Here is a 13,139-nt window from a genome sequence, read left to right as displayed (position 1 = left end):
CAGCAGGCATGTGTACAGCACTGCTGGGCTCCCAGGCTCCAATGCACGTTCCTGTCCACGCCCTTTCCTCTCGCAGATGCCATGAACTTGTGAAAAGTTAGTGTTTTGCTTGTGACGCTTCCCCTTCATTACTCTCAGAATTAGGCCAAGTAACTCACCTTGAGAAACTAGAAAGCCGGCAGCCTGTGACTTTTTAGTCCTTCCTGAATAGGATGGAGAAATGACAAGCCCCCAGAGCATCTACGAAACCAGTGACTGTGTCCTCCAGACCCGCGCAACCATCCTTAAGTCCTCCATGGTTGGGGGTGGTGGCCCGGGGCCCAGAGGAACACGATGGCATGGCATCAGACCTCCTGACAAGGCAGAGCAAGCCCGCTGACAAGTCTTTAAGGAAGCCCGGGATTTCGGAACTGACCAGTCCTATTTCTAAGATACACTTACATTGTACTGACTGTATCCTAGAGGAGCCGTATGTAGCTATTCAAGTTCAAGTTCAAGAGAAGGAGACTCTAGGTCCTCAGGGGCATTAGCCATATTTCCAGTACTCAGTGGCCACCTGTAGCTGGTGGGTACCACCCTGGAGGCTCAGGTGCAAGGTCCTGGACCCAGGGCTACCAACTACTGAAACCTACTTAAAGCTGTAATAGGCAAAGCACTGCGGTATCAGAGCCTAAAGAGTTAGATGGATGGAACAGAAGAGTCTGTACATGAACCCAAATACACACAGGAATTAAGAATATGATAAAAAGTCATTTTCAAATTACTGGAAAAAGATGAACTACTCAATAAATTATTTGGGGCCACATGTCTGTCGTCTAGGGAAAAATAAAGTTCGATCCCAACTTATCCCTCACATCATGTTAAATCTCAGATGGCTCAAAAGGGCAAATAGCATAAATAAAATCACAAAAATTACTAGAAAAAAATGGATTTCTTTAAGCAATGTCATGTTGGTAAGCATATTTTCAGCATAATACAAAATCCAGATGCCATAAATAAAAAACCTGGCAGGCCCGCCGTCATAAAACATTAGAAATTTCCAAATGACGTCAAAGTCACGTCAAAGGCAAACATTTGATAGAGAAGGGACTTGTTTTACCCAGAATCCTCCTGAACTGCTGTCTACTAAAGTGAAATCAAGCACCAGGAAGGACGAGATGTCAGGAGTAGCTTCGCCCGTGGAGAGAAGAGCCGACACGCACGGCCCGTGGCTCACCTGTGGGTAGGCGGTGCCCATGCCCGACAGCACCGCCGAAAGCACCTCCCTGCCCTTGTCCCCCGCCCGGCCGCACACGGACAGCTTGAGCAGGTCCACCAGCACCCGGGTGTCGTCTGAGACCAGCAGACTGGTGAACTCATCCAGGGACTGAGGTTCTGGGCCTGATGCTTTGTTTTGGCTTTCAACATCCTAAAGAGTCCAACAGTAAAAGAAGGAAAAATTATGTTAAGAGGTCGTCACCAGTTCACCCAGAAACTCAAAGGTACGTAACTACCAAAGATAAATAAAGGACTTCATATGAGAAACTGAAGAACAGGAAACAGCAGACTAAGAAATGAAAGGCCCCCTAAAATCTCTACGACCACTTACGATGATTTTAAGACCAATTATCTGTTACAAATTAACAACAGCATTTATCAAAAGGAATGCTTCAACTATAAAGAAATGGCGATTTCTACTGTGACCAAGTTCACCTTACAGGTGCTCCCTGCAGGGGCAAGCTAGGAATGAAGTCACACCATGTAAATCTATCCCCAGCCGGTAAGATATGCCTGGGAGTTTTCCATCAGCTGGACCTGTTGTCAGTACTTCTGCATAGTTTGTCTAGGTCCTCTCCATAATCCTCCTAGAATCTTATTTGAAGTGACTCATTGGCATGTAACACATTATCTATAATCTTGTTCCTTGAAAAAAGTAAAAATAAAGCGTCTTCATTTCTCCCTGTGGATCTTGAGAAGAAATATTATCTGCCAAAAAGGACTCCTCATTGTCAACTGGGCTCAAATTCATCGTCACTGCTGACAGGCCTCCCGCACACGCTGCATTTCAGGGAGAAGCCACAGACGAGGCTGCCAGCCCCCTGCACTGTGTCCCTGCTGACGAGCTGACCCTTACAGAGGAGCCCCGGGTGTTGTATCTCCACCAACGGGCTGAGACCTGCCCCATCCAATCGGTGCTGCACCACTACATCCTCATCTGCATCTTTACCCACCAATCAGAGCAGCTCTATAATGACCAATCAGAATGTGCAATGCAGAGCAATCAGGAGCGCTATGTGGACCAATGAAACAATGTAAATTTGGATTCCTCATTTGCATAAAAAGGACCAATCAGGGACCAGGGTGGGCACTTACTTTATATACACAGGCCTCTCCTTTGTCTCAGGTGTGGAGACTGCTTTTCCTATTTGCAAACTGTTTACCTAAATTAAGTCTCTCCTTTTATCGTGCCCTAGATTGGTGATTAGGTTGATGGCAGCGGCCTTGTGCTGACACCCCCCTTCTCCTCTTAGCAGAGGAAGGAGTCGCTGTTTGCCTGGGGCAGCACCACTGCCAGCCTACCTCCTGAGGGTGCCCCGCCTGGGGCAGCTGCGCCCCATCCTGCTGCCCACCTCATGAGAGCCTCCTGGAGGTTGGTATTGGGGGTCGGCTTACAGAAGTCAATGAGAAGCTGCCAGAGCTGGGAAAGCCTACACTCTGAGCTCAGAGGGAGTGAGAATCACTGACTGAATGGGGCAGGACCCAGGCCCCTCTGGCTGGTCAGAGGAAGGACAGAAACCAAAGCGCCTCTGCCCCTCCCTCTCACTCTCTGGATTTCAGCAAGACCAGCGCCAACTCTTCCCAGAAACTGAAAGCAGGAAGAACACGAGACTGAGCCCTGTGTCATTATTAGAACGGACTGTACTGCCGACACCCGTGGTTTTCAATATATGTAGGTACACGGTGAAATAAACATTAATGTATTGATCATTGACACATAACTAGTATGTGGACACACACACCTCGTTCCCCAGCTCGGGCCACTAAGAGAGATTGCAAAGAGCAGCACCCCAGTAACAATGAGCACGTGAAGGCCCAAACCTTAGCTTCCGAATACCGTTCTACACCAAAAAGAACCAAGACTTTGTGAAGAAACATCTGATTTCTGTGCTGGAGGATAAAACAGCTTGTCGAGCCTAGAATTTTGTGTTGTGACCAAAAGCAAGGAAACGCTCAAAGAATGACAGGCACGAGGCAGGAAGACAGATACGTTGCTACCAAATATTTAAAGAAGAATTAACACCAATCCTTCTCAAAGTCTTCTTAAAAAAAAAAAAAAAAAAAAGGAACACTGCCCAGCTCATTCTGTGAGGCCAGTATTACTCTGGTACCCAAACCCGGCAAACACATCTCAAAAAAAAAAAATTACAAATCAGCATTCCTTATGAAGGTAGGTGCAAAAATCCTCAACAAAACAGCAAACCCACCCGGCGCCATGAAAGGGCTCTCTGCCTCGAGTAGAAAGGGAGACAGCGGTCACAAACCCTGGGGCACTGAAATGGAAGTGAAAGTGTTGGTTTGAAGCAGCCACGGGTTTATTCTCTAGGGAAGATGCGGAGGGAGAAACCAGTGCTCCTGGGCCAGGACGGCCCATACCGAGGGCACTTGGCAGCGACCCGCTCCCTGAGCTCCCGACGTTAGTCCTAAAGCTTACGATCCACTGAAAGGAACCAGGGCTCCTCGGAGAAATGGCTGATTCCAGGACAGGGACAGGACAGGTGAAGGATGAGTCTGGAACACACTATGTGCCAAAAGGAGGAAAGGGTTCAAAAAATTATGGGGACACGTCAGAAGGAGAGAGGAACCAGCCAAGAAGAGCTTCCAGTGGCTAAGTCTGGGACAATTTGGGTGTCAAATGATGACAGTCATGTATGTCATTATTTGAGTAAACTAGGAGCCCATGATTCTATGCCAAGATACACAGACAGACCAACAGAGAAACCGAGAAAGGAAAGCTCTCCCTTACAGGAGAGTGACAATTATATTCCATAAGGCATGATGACATCTGAGAAGTCACCGTATGACAGCTACTGCAGTAGGAACACATTCAGCTAGACTCACCAGTAGGTACTGAAAACCGGGGGGTGCAATACAGTGAGGAGCAAGGTATGCACACGGTCCCAAGTATCCCCCCAGGAATGAGCCAACCGCACACTTCATCAGCCCGCAGGGGAGAAACCTGGCGGACGCCCCTCGGCAAGGGTGAGAATGAACAGCACCAGAGAGGCACCCACTCAACAACGCGCGCACCCCACAGGGATGCCCAGAAAAGCGGTTCCAGGGTGAAGACTGAAGAGACAACACACGTGGGTTGGGCCCTAGACCTAGAAAGGATACGACCGGGACAGGGAGCAAAATCTGCACTGGGGGGAGGGCCCGGCGCCCTGACCCGCGGGGACACCCACAGGCGCTCCGAGCAGGAGGGCTGCGCCCACAGCTGCGCCGCACGCGGGGGAGAAGTGCTGACAGGGGGGCGTGGGGCTATGCCCTCGCTCTGCTCTACAGACTGCTGCCGCAGGCTTCACGCACACGCAGGCTTACTTTAAAATAAAACATGCCAGCCCCTTCACCTCTTTGGTTTTGGTCATGGTTTCTGCAATGATGCTGGCAGCTCCTGGGTCATCAGTCACCGGGATAAAGGGCCGAGAAGAAGCTGAGGAAGCAGATGGCGTCACTGCGGAGGGGGTCACAGCGTCCTCGGAGGAGATAATCTAGTTTAAAACACACACAGAAGAGGAAAAGCTCAGCCGCTTCCCACACAACTCCCCAAAGCTTTGCCTAAACCCCTCACGGCCATCTGGAATGTTCCGGATTTTACAGCAGTGAGATGTGCAGAGTCAGGCACATTCGTCCTCCCAGGGCAACCTATGAAGATTCACAACAGGTCACGTGAGGAAGACTAACAGGAGCTCACATCTCTTCAAGCTGAATTTTCTCCAAAATGAATCACAAAAACTTTTGGCTTTAAGAGCTATAAGGTTTCAGAACTGCAAAGGACTGTGGACTTGCGTATAGCAACTTTTTAAAAGAATAAATCTAGTTCTAGTTACGTGCTAAAAATCTCCTTTTTAAATAGAATATTTTCTTTTATCCTCACCCAAAGAGATACTTACTGATTTTAGAGAGCAGGGAAGGGAGACTGAGAGGGAGAGAAGCATCATCGATGAGAGAGAGACATCGACTGGTCAGCTGCCTACTACATGCGCCCTCACAGGGGACCAAACCCGCAACCCAGGCAGGTGCCCTGACTAGGAATCAAACCCATGACCTTCCAGTTTCCAGGATGATGCTCCAATCAAGTGAGCCACAATGGCTGGGATATAGAGTATTTTTTAAGTCAAGCCAAAAATCACAGCAATAGGCAGACACACACTCTGAATTAAGTGAAAGAATGGCTTCGACTTTCCTGGCCCTCCCCTTTCTGATCTCACACTGCCCACCTTTATGCTTACCTCCCCTCTCTTTTCCTGCCACGGACTCGGACTCAGCCTGTCCTCCATGTCAGCAGCCAGCACACATTCCTCTCCGTTCATGGGACTGGCTGTGGCAGACACATCAGAAGCGGGTGCCGAGGAGGCGAACGAGGGACACTCCACCGGGGCAATCATGCCGGCCGGCATCAGGGCCCCCACCACAGCGTCTCTGTCGGGAGAGAAAGCGGGGCCTGGGGTGAGCTGCCCCCACCCCCATTGGAGGGCAGCAGGCAGGAGACGGGCCAGGCACTGACGGGGGCTCCCTCATTTGTGCGAGGTCCACATAAAAGGTTTTAGAAAAGCACAGAACATCGGAATGCCCACAGTAATAGCAAAATAACTGCTGAACGTACAAATCAGAGCAGAGTGAGTCTGCAGATTTCCATGCGACATCTTCCTGGGCTGTTAGAGCCCAAGGGTAATTTGGTGTTTCAGCTGCATCCCCAGGGTGCCCTGCAGGGGGAGGCAGGGACCCACGGTCCTCTGCACGCCCGCGTGGCCTCTGATCTGGGAACTGATGTTCCTGTGAGCACTCATGAGGTCCGTCACCAGGACCCACCGAGAGTCAGTTCTCAAAGCTCTGCCTTACTGAGTGTCTGAATGAAGGGGTGACAAGCGTCACCCAGTGTCAACTCATTCTTCCTCTGCCCCCAAACATTCATGCTTGGAGTTGACTGGCCAGAAAGAATGACAAAATGTACTTGAACTTGGCTTTCTGACTCAAATTTCAATGATCAAAGCGCATGTGACCTCACACTCACATGATTTAAAGACAATAATATTGCATTATCTGAGACATCTGGGCAATTAAAAAATTACAAAAACCCAAAGCTTATGTAATTGCAGGATTTCAAAAGTCAGCCACCAAGCCTACCTGGCATACATGATTTGCAGCGCTGTCAGGATATGCGATAAGGCCTGCTGTTTGGCCATGTTGCCATCCAGCGACAGGAGAATCTTGGCAAGAGAGGGGCGGTTTGGTTTAGAATTACTCGCGCCACTGACTTTATTACTGGCAGAAGAAGACTCGGCATCTGAAGGCACACCTGAAGAGAAAGTGAAAATCTGGGTCCGATGTTTAAGATCACGGCTGGTTCAATTTCTGTAATTCAAACCTTCAGTTTCATTCCAAAACAGAACGCAATCTGCATTCTGCTGTTTCACGGGCGAGGTATTAGGTTCATGAACGATCTTTCAGTGGGAATGAACCCATTTATTTAATCTTATTTATACTTCTATTACGTAGTTATTCTCAGCAAAGTTTCACCGTAACTGCAAAATGACCTGGATGCTTTTCCAAAATGCACTTATAACAATCTACGTTATACGTGTAAGCTGTAAAAATATTACAATAACTACCTACATTTACTTACCACTGAAGTGTAAGACAAAGAATCTAAAACAACAGAGAGAAGATGCTCCCAATAACATCTTCCTGGCCACACGTCCCAGCTCACAGCCCAGAGGGCCGAGGTCTCCGCAGAGGGAAGAGAAGGCCGGGGAGCGGGGCTGGGGGACAGCCATCTCGGGAACACAGGAGGCGGGGCTCTGAGAGCCAGGCCCCTGTGGCCAGAGTCCACAGGACAGGACCAGAGAGGAGGGAGCTGCCCAGGGGTGCCGTGGAGATGTGAGGTGCCCCACTCACCCTCACTGAGGGTGCTGCAGAAACTGGTGGGTGCCTGTGAGGGGCGAGCTGCCCACAGCCATCAAAGGAGCTGCACAAAAGAAAGGACCGAGGCCCAGCACCCAGGCTGGGAAAACAGCGAGAACCCGGCCCAGCTAGCACCCACTCAGTCAGCCACGTGAGAGGATCTCGTGGATCATGGGCACTGGGTGGAAGACCCAGAAGGGTCTGGCCTCACTGATGGGAAGACAGAATCCACTTCACAAATCCAAAACCCAGACCCAAGCACTGAACTGTTTCAGAGTAACTTAGCTCTATCTAAACTTGAGTATTTACAGACTTATGAAAACCTCCAGAACATCTGGAGTAACTAACAATGTACAACATCCAACCAAAAGTTACCAGGTAAGCAGAAAGGCAGGAAAATACCACCCGATTCAGAAATAATAAGAAAAATCAATGTAAACAACCCGTAACTGATGCAGATGTCAGCACATGAGGCAAGTAAAGCACTTACGTCTGTATTCCACACGTCCAAAAAGAGAACGAGACATAGAAGACATAGTAAGACCCAAATCACATTTCTAAAGGGAAAACTGTGATGTCTGATTAAAACAGTCGTGACACTCACAGCACATTAGAAAATTCAGAAGGGACTGGTGAATGTGAAGACACAGCAAGAGAAACTGAACGTAACGGAACACAGAACAGGACGTAAGACATGAACGCAGCATCAATTACCTCAAAGGGAAGTTGATTCCCAAAAGAGGAGAGAAAAAGGGACAGAAAAAAAATCTTTTTGAAGAAACTGACTGAAAACAAATCTCAAAATTTGATGAAAATTATAACCCCAAACACCCGAGAAGCACAACGAACCACAGGCATGAAAACCACGCAGAGGAACAGAGCAAGGTGCTCTGGAGTCAAGCAGCTCAAACCCCGAGGGACCAAGGAAAGAATCTTAAAAATGAAGCTAAACAATGACTACTTCCAATGTTAAAGGTGTATAATATGTACCTTTATATACTATGTTCTATAAGTGTATTATAAATGCTTATATTATATGTTGTTATATAATATATAAATATTAAATATACACATATAGTATACAAATTATATATTTATTATATATTGGAATATAACAAATATTATATAATGTATACTATATTTATGTATTATATTGTACAATAAATTTTAATCTATCATATAATACCCTAAAGCAATCACTAATATATTACAATAAGAGTTCACAGAAAACAAAGGGGGAAAAAACAAACCAAAAATCATTAATTCAAAGAAAGGTAGAAAGAGAAAACAACAATGAACAGCTAGAACTAATAGAAACTAAATAGCAAAATGACAGATTTAAGCTAACACATCAATAACCATATTGAATGTAAGTAGACTAAACACCCTAATTAAAGATTATGAGAGCAAATTTTAAAAAGTAAAATCCAAGTACATGTTGCCTGCAAGGAAGTTTCTTTTAATATAAAGACACGAATAAATTAAAAGTAAAGAGATGAAAAAGACACACAGTGTATCACAGTATTTGGAATACCATGGCTTATATACAATAAAGCACCGGTCAAAAGAAATCTGGAGGTTTTTTAATATCAGACAAATTAGAGTTCAGAAAGCAAAGAATTTTGAAGCAAAGAGATAAAAAAGGTAATTGCTTTAATGGTAGCAGAGACAATCAATAAAGGAGAAAAAAGTAAATGTCTACATTAGAAAAATTGGAAGATACTAAATCAGTGACCTAAGCTTACACTAAAAGAAACCAGAAAAGAACAAATTAAATCAAGTGAAGAATTTTTAAAAAGATTAGAACAGAGAACAGTGAAATAGAAAACAGAAAAACAATGGGAAGAAAATCAGAAAGCCATAAACCTGTGATTTGAAAACAGCAATAAACCTGATACACCTCTAGACAAACTGAGAGGGAAGCGACGATCCCAGCGCTAGAGAGGTGGCATCTCTATGATTCCCTGACTATTAAAAGGAGAATCAGCAAATACTGAGACCAAGTTCATTATCAATAAATTCAGCAAAGCTGAAACAGGCAACCTCCATCAAAGACATAACTCTTACTGGGAAAGGAACAGATAGTCCTATATTTATTAAAGGCATTAAATTTGTGGTTAAAAAACAATGAAACCCCACAAAGAAAACCCCAGGCCCAGATGGCCTCATGGGTGAGTCCTACTGCAATAACACCAATTCTACACAAAGCTAAAAGGAAAACTAGAAGGAGGGGACTCTTACACCTCATTCTATGGGGCCAGCGTCACCCTGATAGCAAAACCAGGCAGAGACGTCACTAGAGAAGCACGGGCCAGTATCCGCCGTGGACAGAGAATGGGAGCATTCTTGGGTGTTTTCTTTTTAGCAAATTGAATCCAACAAGGTACAAAAAGAATAACTCATAAGTCAAAAGCAAAGTCTGAATGAAAATTTAAAAAATACATAAAAATGAATGAAAAAGAAAATACAATATATTAAAATTCAGGAGATGCAGCTAAAGCAGTGCTGAGAGGAAAATTTTACGGTACTAAAAATTCACATGAGAAAAGCGAGGTCTCAAGTCAATGCTCTAAACCCTCACCTCAAGAAACCAGAAAAGAAAAAAGTAATAGAAATCTAATGCAAGCATAAAGAAAGAAATAATGAAGATGAGAGCAGAAACAACTGAAAACGAATAAGCAAGAGAGAAAAATCAAAGGACACCAAGGAACAAAACCAAGTGGGACATACGCATTCAAGGTACACAGGGCTGACCCAGAAACCTGTGGGAGAACATTCATACCAGGTTTTATTTCTAAGAGTCCGTAACTCGAAATGATCCAGCTGCCCTTCAGTGTATGAACAGTTAAAACCATGGGCCTGAGCTCGGATGAATCCCCAGAGAATCGTGCTGGATGGAAAACGGCAATCTCGCCAGGTGACGCACATCACGTGACATGAGAAGTCAGGACTGTACGGCCACTGAGCAACAGGGACCGGCCAAGAACCGGGCTGCAGGCCGGCCCCAGCTCCGTCTGCCCGGGAAGAGGAAACAGCACAGGAAGGCTACGTCACTTGCGTCAATTCAGACAACTGATAGTTGAAGATAGACCATATTTCAGTTATTTTTTTAATGGACTAAGGATTAAATGTCCTCTCATCAAAGGTAGAGGAACAGATGCTATTCATATTAGAATAAAAAAAGACAAAATTCGCTTAAACATCAATTGTATTTGCATACACTAGCAAGGAGCGACTTGAGTATTTCTATATAATAGCAAGGAACAAAGGAAGTTTTAAAATACCATTTATAACAGCATGAACAGGATGGAATCGTTAGGAATAAATATGACAACAGATACCAAGACCTGTAACAATGGAATTACAAACCAGCGCTGAGAAAAATTAAAGAACAAAATAGATGGAGGTAAATATGACATTCACGTGCTGGAAGATTCAATATTGTGAAGGCATCCCAAACCGATCCACAGTCAACAGAATCAAAACTCCTCGCAAGCTATTTTATAAAGCTGACAAGCTGAGTCCAAAAGTTGTACGGAAATGCTAAGGGCCTAGAATACCCAAAACATATTTGACTAAGAACGAAGCTACAGAACTACCGCAGCTTGAATTCTGGACTTCCATGAAGTGACAGTAGTCAGGACAATGTGGTATTGGCATCAAAATACAAAAATACATCAATGAAACAACTGAAGGCCCAAGAGCAGGTCCACACACACAGACAACTGACTTCTGACAAAGGTGCAAAGCAATTTAATAGAGAAAGGACAGTTTTTCAACAAGTGCAACTGAATTAACAGGACATTTATATACAAAAGTAAATAAATTCAGCCCTGGCTGGTGTTACTCATTGGACTGAGTGCTGGTCTGTGAACCGAAAGGTCATTGGTTCAATTCCCAGTCAGGGCACATGCCTGGGTTGCGGGCCAGGTCCCCAGTTGGGGGTGTGTGAGAGGCAACCGATCTCTATTTCTCTCCCTCTCTTCCCCTCTTTCAGAAAATAAATAGAATCATAAAATAAATTCAATCCACACCCACACATGATATATAAAATTTAACCGAAGATCAAGTATAGATCTGATTATGTAAAACTATAGAACTTATATTTTTTAAAAACAGAGAAAGAGTCTTTATAACCGTTAGTTAGGTAAAGGATTTTTTGTTTTCAGATACAATACCAAAAGTATAATCCATAAAGGAAAAAAATGGATAAACTAAACTTTTTACCAGTTCAAAAATTAAAAACTTCTGCTCTTTATAGAATTTACCTGTGAAGAGAATGAAAAGACAAGCCAATCATATATCTGACAAAAGGTGTGTGCCCAGAACAGATAAAGAATGCTCAAAACACACTAACAAGAAAATAAATAAGCTAGTTTTAAATACAGGCCAAAGATATAGACACTTCAACAAGAAGACACATGTGGACAGTAGATAAGCAAGATACACAACATCCTTAGGTGCTGCAGAAATGCCAAGTAAAACCACAACCATCCCCAGAATGGCTACAATTAAAAACTGACCATACCAAGTGCAGACAAACACATGGAGAAAGGAGACGTGGGAGCTCTGTAAAGATCACTTTACAAAACAGCGTGTAGGCACCTAAGGAAGAGCGACATACACCTACCACAGGGCCTAACCATTCCTCCCCTAGGTGTTTACCCTCAAGACGTGCAAGCGTATGTCCACGTGAAGACTTGCATACAAATGTTCACAGCAAGGCTATCTGTGTAGCCAAAAACTGAAAACAACCCAAAAGGCCATCAACAAGCAAATGGGTGAACAAATTGCAGTATAACCTTAAGTACTATTCAGTAATTAAAAGAGAGTAACTGATGATATATACAACATGGATGAATAGCAAAATAACTAGGCTAAGTGAAAAAGTGAGATACAAAAGTACAGACTGTGTAATTACAGCAGTCAGCGGGCGTGGGAGGCGGGGCAGGGCGTGTGCCCGGGACGAGGAAGCTCAGGCGGTGCAGACATTCCCTATCTTGACTGCGGTGATGCCGTCACAGGTACACACACATCACAGCTGATGGAGGCGACACTTTATAGACGGTGCACTGCATGTCAGTTTCGCATGACCAGAGCTGTGTCAGGTGCCAAGCGGCCCGGCACCAGGCCAGTTCGCCGCCAGCAGCTATTATAAAGCCTGCTCTGTCTGCGTGCACGCACAGTACAAGGATCGGCATCACGCCTCCTTCTGAAGTTTCGTCCCCGCTTGCAGCGCCCACGGCAGAGCACACCACGGCTATTCTGTGGCTTTGGTGCACAACGCATCCATACCCTGACCTCTACTCTGGGGGTGCCATAAAACTGTCTATCTATGATGCTGCTGTCCCGTCCCAGGACTCAGAAAACACAGATCTGCATTACCTAAGTAGGACGCTCCTAAAGGGTCTCTTGCAGTCTGGAACAGGACGGGCTCGTGGACAGAAGGCGTTGCCACATCGACAGTCGTCCACGCCACGCTGTGTGATGAGCCGCAAGCCACGCGCGTGATCTTCTGGCCTTCCAGGCCTTGCACGAGCGTGGGCTTCCTGTTCACTGTGGTTGTACCATTGCCCTGCTGGCCATGGTCATTATCGCCCCAAGCATATACCTGCCACGGGGAAGAAAATGGAAGTTTTCAACATTTCAGAACATTTCCTTTGAACTTCAAAATTCTTGCCAATGACTATAAATGATCCTTTACTTAATATCGATCCAATGAGTTCAACTATGGTTTTGTTAGAGGAAACAGGGAGACTCTCCTCTTCAACTAAGTGCTGTAACTTAACCTTTTCCTATTCTATTCTATTCTAATTCTATCCTATCCTATCCTATTCTTCATCTTCACCCAATTAAATATTTAATAATTTTAGAGAGACAAAGTGATGGGGAGAGAGAGAAACATCAATGGGTTGCCTCTCATATGTGCCCTGACTAGGGATTGAACCTGCAACCTATGGTACAAGGGATGATGCTCC

At 45.2% G+C, this 13,139-nt stretch overlaps 1 protein-coding gene across 1 annotated transcript in view; it reads right to left on the bottom strand.

Annotated features, from left to right (window-relative positions):
- HERC2 (HECT and RLD domain containing E3 ubiquitin protein ligase 2) overlaps positions 1–13,139 on the bottom strand; it is a 176,397-nt gene that overhangs the window by 39,287 nt on the left and 123,971 nt on the right. Inside the window, exons 65-69 of the mRNA XM_090263730.1 lie at positions 12,547–12,772; positions 6,385–6,556; positions 5,490–5,679; positions 4,608–4,748; positions 1,217–1,408 (exon numbers count right to left, since the gene is read on the bottom strand). Of these exons, the coding sequence (XP_090119856.1) occupies positions 1,217–1,408; positions 4,608–4,748; positions 5,490–5,679; positions 6,385–6,556; positions 12,547–12,772 (921 nt within the window). The remainder of the gene's footprint in view (positions 1–1,216; positions 1,409–4,607; positions 4,749–5,489; positions 5,680–6,384; positions 6,557–12,546; positions 12,773–13,139) is intronic.

The sequence above is a fragment of the Furipterus horrens genome, unplaced genomic scaffold (assembly GCF_987537825.1).
Source record: "Furipterus horrens unplaced genomic scaffold, mFurHor1.1.pri manual_scaffold_16, whole genome shotgun sequence".
NCBI lineage: Eukaryota > Metazoa > Chordata > Mammalia > Chiroptera > Furipteridae > Furipterus > Furipterus horrens.
This window is presented reverse-complemented; position numbering and strand designations above follow the sequence as displayed.